General features: G+C 36.8%; 1 protein-coding gene across 1 annotated transcript in view; it reads right to left on the minus strand.

Annotated features, from left to right (window-relative positions):
• HSD17B12 (hydroxysteroid 17-beta dehydrogenase 12) overlaps positions 1–22,488 on the minus strand; it is a 164,240-nt gene that overhangs the window by 22,958 nt on the left and 118,794 nt on the right. Inside the window, exons 5-7 of the mRNA XM_017529408.2 lie at positions 16,348–16,412; positions 15,464–15,508; positions 2,688–2,722 (exon numbers count right to left, since the gene is read on the minus strand). Of these exons, the coding sequence (XP_017384897.1) occupies positions 2,688–2,722; positions 15,464–15,508; positions 16,348–16,412 (145 nt within the window). The remainder of the gene's footprint in view (positions 1–2,687; positions 2,723–15,463; positions 15,509–16,347; positions 16,413–22,488) is intronic.

The raw sequence follows: 22,488 nt of genomic DNA on the forward strand, positions 1-22,488 counted from the left end.
GGTGAAACCCCGTCTCTACTAAAACTACAAAAAATTAGCTGGGCATGGTGGCACGTGCCTGTAATCCCGGCTACTCAGGAGGCTGAGGCAGGAGAATTGCCTGAACCCAGGAGGCGGAGGTTGCAGTGAGCCGAGATTGCGCCATTGCACTCCAGCCTGGGTAACAAGAGCAAAACTCCGTCCCCTCCAAAAAAAAAAAAATCAAACCAAAACAAACAACAAAAAAACACACCATCTTTATACTTTTTTCTTTCATCTGTCAGCTGGATGCAGAGAACTCCAAGATCCTAGAAAATGATGATGCCCCTAGGTGGAAGGAGCCTCAGATCTCTGAATGACTGGGTAGAGAGGGGAGGGAAAAGTAAACCTTTATGTGTGAAGCCACTGAGATTTGGGAGTGGTCTGCTTCAGCAGATAGCTAACCTTGACTGACACATCTAGTAACTAAGTCCTTTAACTCAAGTAGACACAGATGTTCCTTTTCCTAACCAAAAGTACTGATTCATAAAATCCACACACATCTCAATAGTTCTTAACAAGTATCAAAATGGTAATGTGGTATCAGGTTCAGTCGCAGCTTCTGATAACTTTCCACCATTTCTCAACTCCAGTTTAAAATCAACTTGATTTTTCTTTTTCTTTTTCTTTGAGACAGGGTCTTGCTCTGTCACCCAGGCTGGAGTACAGTGGGGCTATCTTGGCTCACGGCAACCTCTGCCTCCTGGAGTTCAAGTGATTCTCATGCCTGAGTCTCCCAAGTAGCTGGGATTACAGCTGTGTGCCACCACAGCCAGCTAATGTTTCTGTACTTTTAGTAGAGACAGGGTCTCGCCATGTTGGCCAGGCTGGTCTTGAACTCCTGGCCTCAAGCGATTCACCCTCCTTGGCCTTCCAAAGCGCTAGGATTATAGGCATGAACCACTGCGCCCAGCCTCAACTTGATTTCTTAAAAGACAAGGATCCAACTCATCCATGATACACTCAACGAATGACTATTGAATGGATGGACTCTCCTTTTTTGCACTGCTTTTATGTAATGCTCCAGCTGTGATCATGGCTGTCAGGTCTACAGAGGTAGCAGTGAAGTTCCCAGCTCCTCGGTTTTGTATTATTTACTAACTGTATAGCTTCATAGCACTCCATCTCTTTGGGCCCCTTTTTATTCATCTGTCAAATGAGGTAGGTTACTGTCAATTAATTTAATGCACTGGATTTCTATGACTCTTTGACTAAGACTTTATGCTGAAAAATAATTTTACAACCATTATCTCTTTTGAAATGGTTTTCACCAACACAATTAAAAATTCCTTTTATAATACCTCTGTGGTTTATAAGTGTTTCTTTTTTAACGGGTAGATTTACTATTCTGAATTAATATCATGTTACCTGCAGATGTCAAAACTAGGATTTAGATGATGGCCCACATTTAATCCCTCCTGGGTTCTACTTTTTCCCAACTCTACTATCTTCTAGGGTTCTGGTCCGGTCTAATCACTGACGCCTATCTGACTATCAAGGGCCCACTCCCACTGACACCTAATGATAGGCAGTTTGAAGATTTTAAAGGGAAGTGTTATTAAAATAAACCAATTAAAATACACAAAATAGTGTATATAAAACAGAATTACAAGGAGCTTTGCTGAGAAACTGTTTCTTAACCAGTCTCTGTAGATGCTCAACAAATGGATTGCTAACTTCAGTTTCCTCATCTGTACAATGGTGGGAGGCTAGCAAAGTTAAACGAGTTAACATTTACTAAGTTCCTGATACTTAACTATATACTCAATAAACATAAGCTGTAATCCCTGCCTGGAGTGGGTCATAGAGGTTTCCTAATATAAGTAGAGTCCTTGGGTCTTCCCTTTTCAAAGCTGTGATTCCTTTGGGTCTCTTCCAAACTCATAGTTATTTTGCAGAAAAAAGGATGATTAAGATGCCCTGAATCCAGCAAATAATTGAGCTAACTCAGGATGCAAGCCCAAATCTTTTTAGCAGGTTTTCTTTGAAGGCCTAGACATCATTCAGGTTTTTCCAAGGAAGAAACAGCTTAATTAAATTTTACACTTCACACTGTTTCAAATAACAGAACTCTACAACATATTTCTCAATGAAAATGAAGACATTCAGCACGTACTAGCAAAACCAATTTGAACTGGAACAAAGATGGGGCCAGTGGACAATGCCTTTTCCTCCAAGGGTTGGTTTGACATCTTACAATCACTTTATATAACATGCTTAAGCTCCTCATCCTCATTCACTTTAATTCTCCCAGTAAAAAGTGAAAAACCAGAGGAAGAGGTCTTGCTTCATCCAACTCCACTGATTTTGGCTTTGAGAGAATACAGCTTTAAGAAGGTATTCCCAGGAATATCCCAGGAACTCTATCCACCCCCTCAGAATAGCAGGCAATTGAGTTAGTGATGGTGACTCAGGCAGGCTTTTTCATCCTGATCTAAAGGAACCACTACAACCCTAGAGAGAGAAATAAAAAGGGAATCAAGTGGAAAAGGCCTCCATCACCGATGACTCATGCTCTACTGTGACTCGCCTGGCACATCACTCTGTGGCTAAGACATGGGGGCTTGGTTCATTAGTCACTTCAGTGATTTTTTTCAAAGCAAGGATTCTCCCTATAAATAATAATGAGCTCTGCTTCTACAGTGTTTGTGTGTGAGCTTGTGACTCACCTTTCTATCATGCCAGGCAGCACCAATTGTGTCATCTGCAAGAGAGAAAACAAAACATAGATGATGGCTGAGGATGCAGGGAACAGATAAAGTGTGAAGAAAATTCATCCACACTAAAAAGAAGGGAATCATGAAACTATTGGCCATTTCTACAGACAGCAGGCTATTTTCTATACTCTGTAGAATGTGACCATGTCAAGAGGGCATAAAAAGGAACCAGCTGAAATTACTGGAGAGAACATAGGGAATACTTTCAATGAACTTGGCTAAAATTAGCTTGCCTGAAATGTAATACTGGCACAGAGTTCTTCAAACAATGAAGGATTTACAATGAAATCTATGTTTCCGAAAATGCATTCTCAGAAAAGAATATATGTTATCAGAAGAAATATCCTGTCTACCAAGATTACAGCTAGTGCTCGACTTACGACCACGATTGGTCCTGACAGACCGGTCGTAACATGATTTGGTCGTAAGTTGAGTAGGCTATATGTACAGTACTGTGAAATGATGTTATAAAAATCTTTAAGTCATATTTTATCATAATTTTCTTTCATTATTGTTATATATCATAAATTTCTTTGTTCATTTTATGCCATTTGTATCATCTCTACACCATTTTGTTTCTTATTTTTACATTTGTCAGGTAAAACACTGCATTACCAGTACCACTGGTTTAATATTTGCAAAACATACAAAATTACAAAATACAGGTGCATACAAAAACACAAAATACAGGTGTAAAAAATACCATAGGAAACATTTTTTCAAGATATTTTTGTCCACAATTATAATTACTTTGATGTGTTAATATTTTCCATCTAAAGTACATATGCTTTGTTATTGTCATGGGTATATAGATTTTGAAATAATTTTATAATTCAGTAGCTAGATAAGCTCTATATTATAAAGGCTCCAACTTCTATCTTTCCAAAAATTAAAGAATTCTCAGACATTTTAAGGAAAACTTTGAACACTGACTAAAACATGAATTAGCTACAGTTCAGTTGTTCCAGTAGTGCTGCTGGAAGCTGGTCCGCACTGTCGTATGCCCAGCTGGGCAACGTTTGCGCTGCCAGACGCGGAGCAGTCGTGGCTAGCGATTGCGGTCGTAAAGTCAAATGGTCGTAAGTTGATCAGTACCTGTAATTTAGCTTTCTAATCACAAGAGCTCACATAATATTTTCCAGCCAAAAAGTCTTCAAAAGAATTCCATGAAGTGATATGTTAGCAAAGAGTAAGTGTATCTTCACATTCGTTTCTCTTGTTGGTCTAGCTAGCCGTTAAGTACAGTAAAATTCATCCTTAAAGAGAGTTAAGATGTGATCTCTAGCAACCAACAATGAAAAGGTGACATCTGCATTTTTTAAAGGACTTCATAATTGTTGACTAAATACATATAATGAGAGGGGCTATTTCTAAACTCTGTTTTGATATATGATTAACCAAGAAAAGTTCAGAAGTCCAACGGTTTAGTCAAAATCACCTCATAGTTAAATACTGAGGCTGTAACATGAATTCCCGACTCCTAGATATCATCAATTCTCTAAGAAACAGACACTGTTTAGTAATAAGATTTGAATGCATGCTAAGCATAGAAATTTTATTTTTTCTATCTTGAATAATGCTATATATTAACTAAAGTAGAGAGCATTCTGATGAAAAGGGAATTTTGTTTTCCTAGAAATATTCTGAAGAAGGAAAATGCTATCCAAACTTTACCAAGATAAAGTCTGCTATGTGGACATCCAATCTAGATGTATTATGAACAGCTTTGTATGGCAGTACAGACAGACATACATCAAGCATATTAACGGTGGCGGAGTATTGTATTGTAAAGGATAGATTATACAACACCCTAAGAGTATTTGAAAACATTTTTTTTTATTTAGCACATCTCATCAGGGACCATAATGCTTAGCTAAAGTTCTCCCAGCATTTTGTGAAGGGAAGCTATAATTCAGCTCACCAAAGTCCTGAGATCACCAGAAACAGAATGTGGAAGGAGACTGGTAATAAAAATGTCTTTACCTAGGTGTGTGCGTTCGTGTGCATTTGTATTAAGGAAATGAGATCTGTTAGCTACAAAGCAGCTAAATGGAGTCCAGAGGGGTGGCCACTGCCTGTTTGACTCTCCTAAACACGCTCTCTTGTATTTTTAGTTGGAATATTTGGGGCAGGGAGATGAGGGAATATCAGGAGCTATTTTTTCCATTATACCACATGCATGTCATGTATATATTCAATGTCTGCTTTCTGAATGGCAAAAGTTATCTAGAAAATGATGAGACCAAACAAAACCCCATAACATAAAATCATACTTACAAAATTATATCAATTGCATGCTAAACATTAAATGTTTTCTTCATCAAGAGGCCTTTTATGTAGGGACATGTTCAAAATATATTCTTTATATATATGAACTAAAACTGAAGAAGTTTTAATATTTGACATAAACACTGCTTTCAATGCCTGGCTATTAAAGGCCAGAAATACTTGTTGAATGCCCAATGACTAGATGATTCATCAGCAAAGAAAGACACAAGTTCTGCCCTGTAAAAGTTAATTTCTTTCTCAGAGCTCATGAGCTCCTCCTCTTACATTCTGATTCTAAATTGTCTCTCCTTGTCATAAAATGCAACATCTTTTTTAATCTGTTAAATAATAACAGTGAAAACCCTGAGCAAAGTTAACCTGAAATCGGCATGCTTTTATCAAATTGATTAATGCCTTCACCTATATTGGAATTATCTTTCCTTCTCATCAGATTATAAGTCACAATAAATTCAATTTCAAGCCTTCTTTATTTGAGTACGTGTATACAAATCGTTAATACTCTATGCATAAGTTAAGAGGCTTCATTATGTTCACAACAAATTAAGTTTTCTTTAACACCAAATTTTTATAGGATTTTTAGCTATTAGTAGTCATCTGTATGCATCAGTTGGTATCTTGATATTTGGTTATTTATACCAATATACCAGGCATCTCTGTGAAATCTCACTATCTATCTGAACTCCATTTCACAGCTCACAAGCTGTTTCTGGAGTTAACTCAACGCTAATTTTAGGCCATCTGCAGGTGATAATTGCTGTACCGGAAAAATTTTTTGTTCATCTTAACATACTTCTAAAAAAAGGTTATCATAACTTGCAAGTTCAGTGGTTAAGAATATTAGACCAGTAGTGGTAAACATGATTTCCAGACCCATTTTCTTCCCTGTTGGCATTGTTTCCAAAAGTGTACAGCAAACAATTTTAATTCTTTCCTAAGAAGTAGATAACCATTTTTGCAATAGTACTTCTACAATAATGAGAGTGTGAAATCCTTGCCCTTGCAGGAAAAGTGTTTCCTATTTATATACATATATATTTTCAGTGACAGTATCATTAATCCTCATCACAAGAAAGTCCTAGAAGCCTAGAATCTAAAGGGGACAGTTTAATATATATGCTATATGACACTTAATGTATTGTTATCACTTTATAGGCAAGCTAGCCTAAAAATATACAAATATATGAGGATAAATGAATGCCTTCATGACAGCTAAATTTAGAATTTGATTCAATGTCAGGAGTAAAATATTTACTAGTATTTACTGGTACAGCAATGTATATTCTGGCTGTGAAATTTAAAAGGGGCTCAATTAGCTCATAGAAAATCAAAATCAGGACTATGAGATTATTTAGATGATTAGATTATTTAGCAAAAATGCATTGGTTGGCCTAGAAAATCCTTGAAAATGTTATATTAAAATAACACCATCTGTAGTTAGGACTAAAAGTGACTTATTTTCTTCTTAATGTTTGTATATATTTCTCATATTTTTGGAAACAATCTTGCATTGATTTTACAATTAGAAAGCACAACAATTTTATTTCTAAAAAACCCTAATATGAATAAAAATTCTCTTTTACTCCTGTAGCCTCAGTAATCAATGGTTTGTAGAAGAAACTTTATTTCATACCCAGGAGCCAATGTAGATTTTCCCATTCATTAATTTAGTATGAAAAATGATGCAGTATATGCAAATTATTCTTGTATCATGTAACCTTTGGCATTTGGTCATTTTTTGGAGAAAACAGTGCAAAGAAAATACAATTGCATAATGTTCAAAAACGCAAAAGCTCAAATTAAAAATTACATTAAAATTCAAGATGCTTTAACAAAATAAGAAAACAAGTAATATTATAATATACGTAGGGAATAAAGTATAACAACTCACCCTAGAATCCAGGCAAAGCCCCAGGAATCCAGGCTATTCATACCCAGAATTAGGATACCACAAATAGCCACTTTGCCCACCTCTGCCCTCCCTCTATCCCAAAGAAACCTGCTTTCAGTAAATAGGATCTGAATTCAAGTAACTAAAAATGTACCCACACAACTGAGAAGAAAACAATTTCTTAGATGCAAATACCTTAAACATGTTTTCAACTGTAATCATTAACAATAATTTTTCAAAATCACAGTATACCAGTGAAAATAATTACAGAAAGTGACAGCAATGTTACACAATGCCTGTTTTGGAGAAATTAGATGGTAACTCCATTGAAAGTCATGCTAGAATGACACAGCACACATTTCCTTTGGTAAACTGTATAATTTGAGCACCGAGGTAAAAAGAACACAGCTTAATTACTAATTCTTAGAATCTCACCTGTATAGCTAACAGAATATTTACTGCACAGGGGGTAGAAAGCCTAATTAGATAAAGTTTTTAAGAGTGCTTTGAGATCTCCAAGTATTATTTGATTTTCCTTTTTATTAATGTGAATTTTTTGTGAAAGTTAAGAGCTCCCCTTGCCATTTCCCCGCCCTATATTACTTAACCTCAAAGTCAACCATATATCATTAAAAACAAAATTTTTCCTTCTGTAATAAATATGATTTAATCTACATTAAAATAATTTATCAGAAGAAAAAGAACTTTTCAGAAAAAGAGCTCCACGCCAATTAATGATTCCAAAGCCATAATTTATAAACTCTAAACAAAATTTTAAAAAAGAATGCGTATACCATCATACACAGTTTTTCCAAGTTTCACATACTGCAGTATGTTAAGACCTTCCAATACCTAAGTTTTTTCCAAAATAGGCTAACTTCTCAAAAGTGACAGGTTTGGGGGGGAGAAAACAATTTCTAAAGTTCTCAGAGATTTTTACATTTTCACTCAGATATAGGTATTTCTCCTATAAACTAGCTTCATGTGGAGCTGGAAAGAACATCAGAACCAATCTATACTCTCTCATTTTAGAAAGAAGAAAACTATGCAGAGTGGTTGTCATGCCGTTTCGCAAAACCATCATTTTGTAGTTATGCCTGAAGCAGTCCACTACTATGACACTCTAAGGGCTAAATGTATCCAATAATTTGGAAAATTTTAGGAGCATAATGATAACTGATTTCAAAATGGATTAAAACACTCTAGATATTAACTTGGAATGCCTCCATCTAGAAAAGCTAGGGATGGGGATCAATGGTGAGGGTTATACTCTTCTTCCCATAATTTATTATATTACTAATGCTGTTAAATTCTTGAGGCGGGGTGCCAGGATGCATTCTTAACATAATCCCTAAATTAAATACAATTAGACTGCTGAACAGAGACTGGTCTCATGGATTTTCAAATTAATAGAGGGCTCCCCCTACTGGCATTGTGTCATATGCCAGAGGCAAATCCAGGTAAAAACAAATGTTTCTGTGCTTTTCACCCAACTGACCATTCATCTAAACTTTTATCATTCATTCCATGGGCAGGGCATTGCATAAGGAGCTTCAGGCTAAGTGACAATGAATACACTGTGGTATCAAAAGGAAAAAATAGCTTTTCAAAAAGCATGCAAAGAGCCTCATACTCTGATTTCACAGAATCATGCAAGGGAAGATGCCAAGTCTAAATGTTTGTGTCCCCACCCTCCAAAATTTGTTTTTTTGTTTTGTTTTGTTTCTGAGACAGAGTCTTGCTCTGTCACCCAGGCTGGAGTCCAGTGGCACGATCTTGGCTCACTGCAACCTCTGCCCCCTGGGTTCAAGTGATCCACCTGTCTCAGCCTCATGAGTAGCTGGGACTACAGATGTGAGTAATTTTTGTATTTTTGGTAGAGACAGGGTTTTTCCATGTTGGTCAGGCTGGTCTCGAACTCCCGGGCTCAAGCGATCCTCCTGCCTCAGCCTCCCGAGTAGCTGGGATTACAGATGCATGCCACCATGCCGGGCTAATTTTTGTATTTTTGGTAAAGACGGGGTTTCACCATGTTGGCCAGGCTGGTTTTGAACTCTTGATCTCAAGTGATCCACCCGCCTTGGCTTCCCAAAGTGCTGGGATTACAGGTGTGAGCCACTGCACCAGACCCCACCTTTCCAAAATTTGTATGTTGAAACCTAACCCCCAATGTGGTGACATTAAGAGGTAGGTGGGGCCTTTGAAAAATGATTACATTATGAGGGTGCCGCCCTCACACATGGGATTGCTGCCCTTATAAAAAGAGGCCTGAGGGAGCTTGTTTGCCTCTTCTGCCACGTGAGGATATGGCAAGAGGTCTCTATCTATGAAGAATGGGGTCTTCACCCGACACCAAATCTGCATGCAGGGGCACTGATCTTGGACTTCCCAGCATCCAGAACTCAGTAAGTTTATGCTCTTTATAAACTACCCAGTCTAAGGTATTATGTTAGAGCAGCCCAAAGGGACTAAGACAGAAGAGAGTAATTTAGTCGATGTCATTCTAATCCCTCAATTTCCCAAGCAGTTATTCCGTTTGAGTAGATTGAACACCTAGAGTCACCTAGAACAGAAGAACCCAAACTCCAGTGCCTAAAAGGGTCAGGGAGGTAATGTAAATGAGTGAGGTAAATCAAATAACAGGGACTAGTGGGGACTGTGGCAACCGGGGGAGCTACAGGCCTAAGAGAAGTTAGAAATCTGGGAGTAAAATTTCCTGATTTTGAAAACTGGGCCAATCAAAATATGTTTGTCAGCCACATCTGGCCCACAGACCAATAGTTTACAACCTCTGACTCAGCATCAGAAAAGGGACTCACCTTCTGCTTTTTCCACTTCTATCAGATCCAAAGATTAGAAAGTTCTCACAATTTACTTCAGTATAAATAACCATTGATTCAAGTTCTACCTTCTAGGGCCACATACAATCAGTGTGGCCCTTACTCCCAAAGTACTTGAACTAAAACCAGAATTTTCAGTCTTAAAAAATCATTCATTTATTAAAAAAAAAAAATGTGTTGTGCACCTGACATATGTGAGGCTGAAGGTATGATTCAGCAGGAAAGGAAAAGGAGATGGTACCAACCCTCATGGTGCTTACAATCTGTAGAGAGGCTCTCAACTGAAAGAGAGACTCAGTCTAAGGAAAACTCTAGGCTGGGCCTGGTGACTCACACCTGTAATCCCAGCACTTTGGGAAGCAAAGGCAGGAGGATTTCTTGAGGCTAGGAATTCCAGTCCAGCCTGGGCAACATAGCAAGACTCTATCTCTATAAAAAATTTAAAAATTAGCCAGCCATGGTGGTGCATGCCTGTAGTCCCAGCTACTCAAGAGGCTAAGGCAGGAGGATCACTTGAGACGAGTAGTTCAAGGTTATAGTGAGCTATGATAGTGTCACTGCACTCCATTCTGGGTGACAGAGTCTCAAACACTCAAACACACACACACAGACACACACACAAAGAAAGGAGGAGTCTAAAAATGAAATGCTCATAAAGGGAAGACATGCAGTGGGCATAGGACACTCTGGAGGGTTCAGAAAGGCCCCCCACCCACACCCACCCCTAATAAGAAATGGTTTTAAGCCCCCACCTTGGTTGAGCATCTAATGAAGGAAGAACTAAATTGTAAGCTCCTGCTTTAAGTATTATATTGACCCCCCAAAAAATTAAAAAATTAAATATAAAAACATTAAATCTCAAACTGACTTTAAAAAAGTAAAAAGAAATTCATATAACCCCCTGCTTGAGATGCTCTTCCCCATTCCCAAATAAAGCAAACAACAAAACACAATGGTATTTCACAGGATGTGGAGGTTCTTAATATATTTCACTTTGGGCCACACCCCCATCCATTTCCTTCTCTGCTCTAAGAAAAAGGTAATAAAGAAGGTCAGAACATCCTCTCTATTTGTCAGAATGGTGGCCTGCACATTTCTAAGAGGTTCAGCCATAGGCAGGGCCAATCTCTAGCTTCCACCTCATTCAGTAAGTGCAGCAGCGGTTTTAGGGCCCAGCATCACCTGAAGGAATGGCTTCCACATCTTTCCATAGGTGCCACGAGCAGTTCAGGTAACACTGTTTGGGCAGTGCTTAACTGAAAAGGAGTGAAGAGTCTAGGGTCTCTTGAGGTCTGAAAATTGTGATTAAAAGAATCAAAGAACAATCTGGCCCAGAAAAGGAAGGCAACCCCAAATTTGGTAGCTGTTAGAAAAAGTGATCTCAAATCAGAAATGAACAGTACAACAATATCTGTTTTAGAACCTGTCTTTGGACTGACGTGAAGCTCAGCATACACCCCGTTTGAAATGAGACGGACATTTGTCTGCCTCTGGAGTTGCGGCACTTCTTCCACTCTCCATGATTTCTCTAATAGCAATCAATATCAGCTTAACAATTTCATTTGCAAACTCTCAGTATTCTGGGATGGAAATCCCTCCAGGTATAAAACTATAACTATTTTTAGAAAAGTGTGGTTCAATACCTTGAGGTTCAGTTGTCTCTAAACTCCACTGTTTCTGGTATAAAAGGTCATTGTTCTTGATGAGAAATAAGATGTATCTTAGATTTTAGTCACAGAGCATCTGCAATCAGAAGAAAGCTCTATCTAATAGGACTTCTCTTACAGTTTGAGACTGATCTACCTGCCATATTGGTTACCTACATATAGAGTTTCTACATCACTTAACTGTATGCAGGCAGGGAACAGGAACAAGACTAAATTTATCCCTGAAGGATTTAAGAGTAAAACTGGAAAAGCAGGCAACAAGGCTTCTAAAATCCCTTGTAAAGGGAAAGCCCTTTGAAGTGAGCCACTGAGAGGAAAGAAAGGAACAAACTCAAAATACTGGATAAGGTTAAAAAGTAAAACAATCGGATGAAACTGGAGAACTAAGTGGCCTGGGAGAGCTGTCTATGATTAAACATCAAGGGTCTATATTCAAAACTATTCTGATTACTATTTCTTCCACAATATTTTTCTGGCCACGTCATTACCATTTTATCCAGTGGTGACCTGCAATTCCTTGGGTGTCAGGATATTTCACTTCTATCATTCCTCTATTGAAACGTAGAACTTACATAATTTTTTACAATCATCTGACCTACTGATCCAGGACATAAATATGTAGATCTGAAGGAATGTAAAGCCAGGTCATTCAATGTTCATGGCACAGTACAGGCCTTACGGTAAGATACTGGGGCCCTTCTCAGCAAACATCTCCAAACTAGGGACACAAGTCCAATGTCACAAGGCCAAGCTGAATTCACCAATCTCTCCTGGAACACTCCTCAGCCAGTTATTCCCTGTCATGTGGTTTAGTGAGGAAATAAAACTTGGATCAACATTGATGGTAAGAAGAGGTTGTTCTCTTCCTTACACGGGCCTTTTCTGAGAAATTCACTGTGGCATTAGGCTGCAGACATCCATGCCCTAGTTCCCCTGATGTCCAGCCACAATAAAACCTTTGGTGATTCTGTAGCTGCACCAATTTTCATCTTCTTTTAAGTTTCCCCAGGGCTCCAAATAGCCATTGCTACTGAAAATGTGGCCCTGGCCCTGGCAACATAACAGAGTCAACTAAAGAATAATAGGTGCAATTCATCCAAATATATTATAGGGCAAATCACAGCAGCACCAAAGAGCCCTAAACCTGGGAGCGTCACATACAAAATTTTGTCAAGGTGAATGCCTTTCTCTCAGTATAAGCAAGAAAAACACATGCATCATAACATACGTATGGTAATACGTATGGTAATACGTATTTTATGTAGACTAGAAGTGACATGGATTTTGATCAAAAACCTTTGCTTGCTAAAAAATAAAGTCATAGATCTAAATATTATTAAAATCTGTATCAGCTCTGAGTTTAAGAACAACAATAACATTTTGAGAGCCCTTGTAATGATCTGGGACTATTAGATATATTCCTATTAGCCATGTTTTAAAAGCATCAATTTCGTGCATGAGAGTCTTGCTCCAGGCTCACTCACAGATCCACTTGTAATTAGTTTACCTCACTTAAACGGAATCTTACATGAGAAAAAAACTTGGCTAATAACAACAAAGTTAAACAATAAGTTAATCAGTTTTTGAATTTCCTTAAACTAGTATATATGAGTTATTGAAAATGGATTTGACTTTCTATGAGTATGTTCAGATTTCAAGTATCTGACACTGCCCATGAGAATCCTGCCTCAGGCAATTATTTATACCGTTCTGGTATATATAACCAAGGTATAGCACAATTTTGTAGTTACTAATACAATGTAAGAAAAAATGGTGTTGAGATGCTCATACTTGCTAAGTATTCCTTCTTTTGGCAGGTATTGGCTTGTTGTCTTTTGTTGGCACATACATGTGACATGACTATAACACATGCATAGCAACTAGCAACCAGATGAGTTATTATGAGTGGCTATGGAAAATCACACTCATTACTTTATAGTTCCATATTCCCATACAATGCTTTACCACAACATTTAAATTCCTCAACTTAAAAGAATCCTGGGGAAGACAAAATGGAAACAATTTATCAGTGACAAATAGCATGTGGATGAAATCTTTGTACAAATAAATCACCAGTCTTAAGTTTTTGTAGTCCCAGCGCCTACCACAGTGCTTACATGTAGAAGGCATTTAATAAACAGAAAGCATTTAATAAACTACAAAACACTGCTGAAAGAAATCATAGATGACACAAACAAATGGAAACACATCCCATGATCATGGATGGGTAGAATCAATATTGTGAAAATGACCATACTGCCAAAAGCAATCTACAAATTCAATGCAATTCCCATCAAAATACCACCATCATTCTTCACAGAACTATAAAAAACAATCCTAAAATTCATTATGGAACCAAAATAAAGACCACATAGCCAAAAAAAGACTAACCAAAAAGAACAAATCTGGAGGCATCACATTACCTGATTTCAAAGTCACTAAAACAGCATGGTACTCGTATAAAAATAGTCACATAGACCAATTGAACAGAACAGAGACCCCAGAAATAAACCCAAATACTTACAGCCAACTGATCTTCAACAAAGCAAACAAAAACATAAAGTGGAGAAAGGATACCCTATTCAACAAATGGTGCTGGATAACTGGCAAGCCATATGTAGGAGAATGAAATTGGATCCCATCTCTCACCTTATACAAAAATCAACTCAAGATGGATGAAGGATGTAAATCTAAGACTTGAAACTATAAAAATTCTAGAAGATATCATTGGAAAAACCCTTCTAGACATTGGATTAGGCAAGGATTTCATGATCAAGAACCCCAAAGCAAATGCAATAAAAACAAAGATAAATACAATAGCTAGGACTTCATTAAACTAAAGAGCTTTTGCATGGCAAAAGGAACATTAGTAGAGTACACAGGCAACCCACAAAGTGGGAGAAAATCTTCACAATCTATATACATCCTATACATCTGACAAAGGGCTAACATCCAGAATTTACAATGAACTCAAGCAAATTGGCAAGAAAAAAGCAAATAATCCCATCAAAAAGTGGGCTAAGGACATGAATAGACAATTCTCAAAAGACAATATACAAATGGCTAATAAACATAGGAAAAAATGCTCAGCATCACTAATCATCAGGGAAATGCAAACCAAAACCACAATGCAATACCTCCTTACTCCTGCAAGAATGGCCATAATCAAAAAATCAAAAAATAATAGAAGTTGCTATGGATGCGGTGAACAGGGAACATTCCTGCACTGCTGGTGGGAATTTAAACTAGTACAACCACTATGGAAAACAGTGTGGCGATTCCTTAAAGAACTAAAAGTAGAACTACCATTTGTCCCAGCTATCTCACTACTGGGTATTTTCCCAGAGGAAAAATAAGTCGTTATACAGAAAAGATACTTGCACATGCATGTTTATAGCAGCACAACTTGCAATTGCAAAAGCGTGGAACCAACCCAAATGCCCATCAATCCATGAATGGAGAATGACATATAATAAAAATATATATATGATGGAATATTACTCAGCCATAAAAAGGAAATGAATTAATGGCATTTGTAGCAATGTGAATGAAACTGTAACTCAGGAATGGAAAACCAAACATCCTGTGTTCTCACTCATAAGTGGGAGCTAAGCTATGAAGATGCAAAGGCATAAGAATGATACAATGGACTTTGGGGACTCAGGGGAAAACAGTGGGAAGGAGGTGAGGGATAAAAGACTACAAATTGTGTGCAATGTATACTGCTCAGGTGATGGGTGCAACAAAATCTCACAAATCACCACTAAAGAACTTACTTATGTAACCAAACACCACCTATTCCCCGATATCCTATGGAAATAAAAAATTAAAAAATAAAATAAATGAGAAGTAAAATAATACAGGCACCTGCTTGGTCTTCAGTCCTTTATACTTCCTGAAAAAGTAACTTAAGACCACTTTTATCTGGACTGTATGTATCTACATATAAACAAGAGTAGACTCAGGTGAACAAGCTGTTTATGTCAGTGTTTTTAAATAGAAAGAACCAAAAAAGGATAACATTTTTATAAAGAAGCTGCTTACCTTACAAACAGAAAGAATATTAACATTTATCATTTTCTTGATCATCTGCAAAAAAAATTGAGAGTTTTATATATACTTGATCATGAAAATGACCCCATTATATATCTACTTAGGTAATCTAGAGAAGCACTGAACATTTCCCCAGATAGTGCAGAGATTTTGGAAGAATGACACGAGTTGGGGTAGAGACAGAATTTATTTTACTCTCAGTGTTACATTTTCCTAACTAAGGTGATAACTGATGCTAACATGCAGAATCCAAAGTATGCGTGCAAGTAAAATCTGGAAGTAATAAGACACATTAAATCTAAAATAAATAGAATACTTTGCAATTTTCTTTCTGCTAGTATAGAGTGTAGAAATCACTGAACCTAGGATTTGCAATAATTTTTAAAATTTTACATAGTCCTTTAATGATATGCTTTTCTCGTTTTCAGTAAAAGATTATGCATGCATCAAGGATGTCACTTTCATTTTGGTAGAGCTGATTTACCTGAATCAACCATGTTGCTGTGTATTAACATATTTGCAATGTTTAAGTTGATGTTTAGAATCCTAAAACTTAAAACAGCTGTTTTAATATAACACAAACAAAAATAAGTATAATAACAAAACTAGAGCTATTATTGAATCTGGCACTGTATAAGTGAGGTTATAAATGGTTTTCTCATTCCATCCTTCTAATATCTCTATGAAGCTGCCCATTTAATGAGCAAGTAAACTGAGACTAAGTAGGGTGAGGCCCATACTCAGGGAGCTCAGGTAGTAAGCAGAAGAGCCAGGGTGTGAACCACAGGCAGCTGGACTTCAGTCACAGTATGAATTGTTATACCAAAACCTGCATGCATTCTTTTTGTTACCATAACATACAAAGAAAGTCTTACATTGTCCAAGTCAGGAATGTCCAAAAAGTGTTCAGGATACTCATATGCCATTCCCACGTTGTTCACTGAAATAGAACAAGATCATCAATTGAGTAACATATGTATATTTTAAAGACTTATTAAAATAATGACATTAAAGATATCAAGACTAAAATGACACATCTAATTACATAAAATACTGTTTATGGCTGGAGTAACCTTTTCTACACTTTTCTATCCAAAATCTATCTGTCCTTAAAAGTCCAACTCAAATGTCTCTTCCTGCATTAAATTTTCCAACAACTAACCTACCATCCAACAACTGACAGAACTTATACTTGCCTCTCACTTTCCATAGCCCTTTGGGATATGTATATTCTGCATCTATCATACTGTTATATGGAGATATTACTTAACTCTTCTCTAGACCTTAAAGTTTCATAATGTAGTAGAAAGAGTGGAGAGCACTGTGGTCCAAGATACTGGAAACCTAAGTTCTAGTTATAACTGTTTTTAGAAAACACGTGACCTGGGATTAGTCATGTACTATATGCATCGCATTTTGTTTCGCTCCAGAATGAGAGCTTGTTTAATCATTCAACAAATATGTGCCATATACTTTTGAGCAAGACATGTGCTAGGAACTTTAAAAGTGGGGGAAAAAGTGTTGGCATCATGGAGCATATAATCTAGTAGGAAAAGAAAGGCATTCAACAAAGAGAATCAAACAATTATTTCATGACAGAGAAGAGTGCCATGGGAGTCTATTCCTGCAGAGCCTGACTTCACTGGAAAGTGAGGGAAGGCTTCTTTCTGGTGGCCAAGGGAGTGGGTCAGACTAAATGTCTTCATTAAACCATCTATCAAAAGTTGAGGTCATGTCTTAATTTTCCTTCTACTGCCATTTCCTTCCCTTCCCAAACACCTAACTTAAAGTTGGGGCTACAAGACAATTGGTAAGATATGAATAAACCTATATATATTTAGATACAAGATCTTAATACTCAAATATCCTATGGTTTTCCCTAGCCCTAGAAAGACAAAGACAAACCCAGAATAAGGAACACTTGCAGGAATAAAAAAATAAATAAAACATCTTGGAATTTATTTTAACTAAATAAATAACTCATGAGATAGATGATCTATCTACCTACCTATCTACACTTAATCATCACAACAGCCTTATTAGGTAGTTCTATTATTAGTTTCCTTTTACATATTAGGAAACTGAAGTTCGCAGCAGTTAAATAAATTGTCCAAGGTCACAGAGCAAAGTAGGCGAGGATTCAAACTCAGGAAATTCAACTTCAGGGACTAGGCTTTTAACCACCATAGTAAAGCCTTTATATACCTTTATGCAGTATTCAATTCAGAAAAAAAAACCAACAACACAATAACTAAATAATAAAAATCTCATATTAATGTTTAATAAAATGATCAAGTATTTAAAAAAGAGAAGTTTCAGTTGCAAGATGATGACATTATGATCACTCTGCCACAGCTTATCAGGAATTATGCCAGATAAACCTGATAGTAGTAATAATAACTTTTCAATAGTCTAAAAAAATTAGTAGTTCAAAGGAACTCAGTGAGGGTTTTCTATTTAATTATAAGCCAATCACTTGAGGCTGTAAGTCACAAGATTTTACTTGCAAAATTTGGTCGGGATGGCTTGAACAATACCACTGAAGCCGGTCAGATAATATATAAGCAAAAGACAATAACAAAGCAAGCTTTATTAAATCAGGATTCACACTCATCTGAATAGGGATAGTATCCAACCATAATTAATAACAGCAGGTGGAAATCCATTTTTATTTTATTTGATAGGCTCTCCACCCACCAGGGATCCCAAGAGTCAATTCTATAAAAGCTCTGTTAACAATTAAGCCCAAACTAGTTGAAGATAAGGCTTTATGTTCTCTTGACTTTGCTTTAACCACTTACAGAATTATGAAGGATGACTAATTTAGAATATGACTAAGAGAAATAGCAAAACTCAAAATATCTGTTAAAATATTGCACATAAACAAAATATTCTTTACATCAGTTTAACAGAGTCTTCACAGAAAGGCATTGGCAAGTTGTAATATTCATCAGAATTTTAAAAAATTTCATGATGTACGGTAAACTATCTCCCTTCACTCTTCGTATCAAGAAAACTTTCTTCAGATTTCCCTCTAGCCCATGGGAATATTAATGCTAAATTTCAAAATGCAAAAAATTAACAGTGTAATTATAAATCTTTTAAAATCCAGATTTCATTAAAAAAAATATCTGGGAACTTTGCAAGCAGCACAGTTGACTTTGTAATCTTAACATGTACTATAAGTACAAAGTTAAGCAAAGGAAGTGCCTGAATAAGCAAGCAGGGAAGTGTTATTCTGGTTCTGGCTGTACTGACAATACAGAGTCTTTAGCTGTGTCTCTGATAATTGAGCAAAGGAAAGCTATCAAAGCTATCTATCCACACAATGAAAATGTGAACATCTATTTAACATAGCTCTATAAAAAAACATATTCAACCAAAAAGCTTCTGCACAGCACAGGAAATAATCAACAGAGTGAATGGAAGAGTATATTTGCAAACTATCCGACAAGGGACTAATATCTAGAATATAGAAAGAACTCAAACAACTCCATAGTTTAAAAAACAAGTAAACTCATGAAAAGTGGGCTGAGGACATGGATACATATTTCACAAAAGAAGACATACAAATGGCCAGCAGATAAATGAAAAAATGCTCAACATCACTAATCATCACAGAAATCTAAATCAAAATGAAAATGAGATTATCACCTTACCCCAGTTAGAACAGCTGTTATTAAAAAGCCAAAAAATTACAGATGCTGGCAAGGATGCAGAGAAAGCTGAATTCTTATCCACTATTGGTGGGAATGTAAATTAGTATAACCACTATAGAAAACAGTATGGAGGTTTCTCAAAATATTTTGAACTTAATATGATCCAACAATCCCACTACTGACATTTATCCAAAGGAAAAGAAATTAGCATAGGAAATAGATACCTTCACCCCCATGTTTATTGCAGCACTATTCACAACAGCAAAGATAAGGAATTGACTTAAGTGTCCAACAACAAATAAATCGATGAAGAAAAATATAGTATATAAACACAATAAAAGACTATTTGGCCATGAAAAGAATAAAATCCTGTAATTTATAGCAACATGGATGGAACTGGAGGTCATTGTGTTAAGTGAGATTAGCCAGGCACAAAAAGACAAATATTGCATGTTCTCATTCATATGTGGGACCAAGCTTAAAAAGTTGGTCTCATAGAGGTAGAGAGTAGAATAAAGATGCCAGAGGGTGGGGCGGGTGTGTGTGTGTGTGGGGGGGGGGAATAAAGAGAAGATGGTTAGTGAGTATATATAGTTAGATAGAAGGAATAAGTTCTAATGTTCGATAGCAGAGTAGGGTGACTATGATTAACAACAATGTATTGTTATTTCAAAATGGCTAGAAAAGAGGTCTTGAAATATTCCCAACACATAGAAATAATACTCAAAGTGGCAGATACTTCAGCCACTCTGACATGATCATTACACATTCTATATCACATGTGCCCTATAAATGTGTAGAAATATTAGGTATCAGTTAAAAAAAAAAAGAGAGAAAACCTGTTCAACACTGAGAACTGTAGTCCAAAGAAATAAACAGTATCATGGAGAAGGGCTATGCTTTTACAAATAAAAGTACACACAACAAAACAACGTTAAAGCTGGAATAAGGCTGTTAAGAGCATTGAGTCCAATTTTCCGTGGTGAAGTACACACCAAGGTCACAACGGCAATTTGTCCTCTTGTAGGGATTAGGACTCCTGCATTCCCTCCTGCATTATTAGTTCCACCTTGTGCTTGTGGAATGAATGATACCCATAATCTCCCCACCACAAGTAATCACTTCAGAATGCTCTTACTTAGGAGTACAGAAAAAAACAACTATTGCTCTCCAATAGTTATTTCCATAAAATGCAGAATAGTGTGAATCTTTTGGAAAAAGCGAACCCACTGCAATTTTATTTTGAGACATCAGGTGGCAGCAATAACCTAACAGCAGGCAGAAAGAAAGCTTTCAGGGAATTGCAAAAGGAAGAGAACAGGCTTTGAGTAGGAGTGAAGGATGGAAATACTCCCATTATAATTTAATCTCATTAAGAATGGGTTGTGCGCAATGCCATCTTTACACATTACAGGATTCATTATAGGATTCACCAAACCAAACAATGGTACACATTGCTCCAACATTATTCAGATAGTTGCAAATCCCTTCTAAATGGTAGCATCTTAAATTAGCATTAAACATGTTTATTAGTGAGTTTTCTTGAATTCAAGTGAGGCGCCTGAGGCAGATTTAAACATTTTTTTCAGTGACCCGAAAAACGTTTTTCTTGTGTAACACACCATGTCTCTCAGGAAACAACAGATATCTATGTCATCACGGAATTCCCACCCCCATCCCAGTCACCGAAGGGCACTGGACAGTAATAAAATCTTTCCATTGGTTTCTCACTAGAGGTCTAAGACTGGGAAGAGCCCAATAGAAGAGGTGAGGCAGGCAGAGAACGGAGGTGAAAACAGACCAAGAATAATGCCAAAGGAAGTGGAAAGAAAAGGTGGTGGAGGGTAGAGGAGCCATCCTCTTAAGAGTTGATCCTTCCAGGGAAGAACTGACAGAGGCCATGCTTGCCTACGATCTCCTTGGCCCCCATCCAGAACCTCAGAAAACATTAATATCATGATGTGTTTCATTTTAAAGACACAGAAAATCCACGGAGTAATTCTGAATGTCATATACATATATATATATATATATATACACATACACACACATATATCTGCACGCACACATATGTAAAATTTCTAAATTATACTACTTTAAAAAATCATTTCCAAATCTCATATTCTAAAAAAAAAAGAATGTTTATAAGATTTCTGTTTCTTCTAAGTTTGTCTGCTGCTGATCTCACTGAACTTAGAATTCTCTCCCAAAGCCAGCTGCTATGGGGCTATAATGACGTCATCAGAAAATTAGATTTTTGATATCTGGGTTGGGCGTGAGAGAGGAGCAAACAACAATAAATTACTAGAAATTAAAAATCCATTTGAACAAAGAATTCTAACAGATATGGGAAACCCCATACAGAGCACTTTCAACCTGCTTCTTTTTCCAGGTTAATCAAAGATATAGGAAATTAAAGTGGTTTAAAAATATGTTGCCTAATGGCTGGGCTTCCCAACATACATCAAATCATGCACAGTATCCCCCTCTATTTCCTTCTCATTGTGTCAAAGCAGAAAAAGTTTATGTTTCAGTAACATTTGTGGTTACAAACGCTAATCCAGTTCCAACACTGAAGAGTTAATAAAATCAGATTTAAAAAATTCTGCTACCTCATTATATTTCAGAACAAACTGAATTTCTAAAATGTAGACTTTAGTAACAGCATTTATACCAAAAGTGGGGGAAACTTCCTGTCTTAAGTTTTTGAGCTAAAAGGTAACAGACCCGAGTCCTAACAGAACCAGGTTTCAGTCCCAGCTCCACTACTACCAGCTCCTGACTAGAGACTAGCGATTGTCTCATTGTCCTTAGACATAAAATAGGGATAGTAATTTCAGAATTAAATGAAATAATACACACAGAATCTTTAGCCCCCATGCTTGGGACACAGTAATATGTTAATAAACGGGAGAGGAACAGTTGTTATGGTTGTATGGTCATTTACTCAACAAAAATTTATCGCTCTTACTTTGTGCCCAAGCCTAAATGACCCTGCTTTTATTACGTATGACCAGCATCAAAGTGGAGAGATCCTTCTGAGAGAGTGGGCTCTGGGCATCAGTTAACCAGAGCTGCTGCTATTTATACTGATTAAATTTCTCCTAATTGCGCCTCTACCCTCTTTATTTCATTTAAGTGGGTCTACTGTTACAGCCTATAGAGAGAGTTTGGAAAGTGATGCAAACTAAATTCCATCTTTGCCTTATTTAACATATTGCTTTAGCTAGCACATGTTCATACTCTGACAGATGATATTTGGAACACCATGTAAAACATTTTGCAAACTTTACAGTTTTCATACATTTGTGGGTAGCAATTTCCAAATAAAAGAGAGTTTACAAGACTTTAAATTTG

This window comes from Cebus imitator, unplaced genomic scaffold (assembly GCF_001604975.1).
Source record: "Cebus imitator isolate Cc_AM_T3 unplaced genomic scaffold, Cebus_imitator-1.0 Scaffold58, whole genome shotgun sequence".
NCBI lineage: Eukaryota > Metazoa > Chordata > Mammalia > Primates > Cebidae > Cebus > Cebus imitator.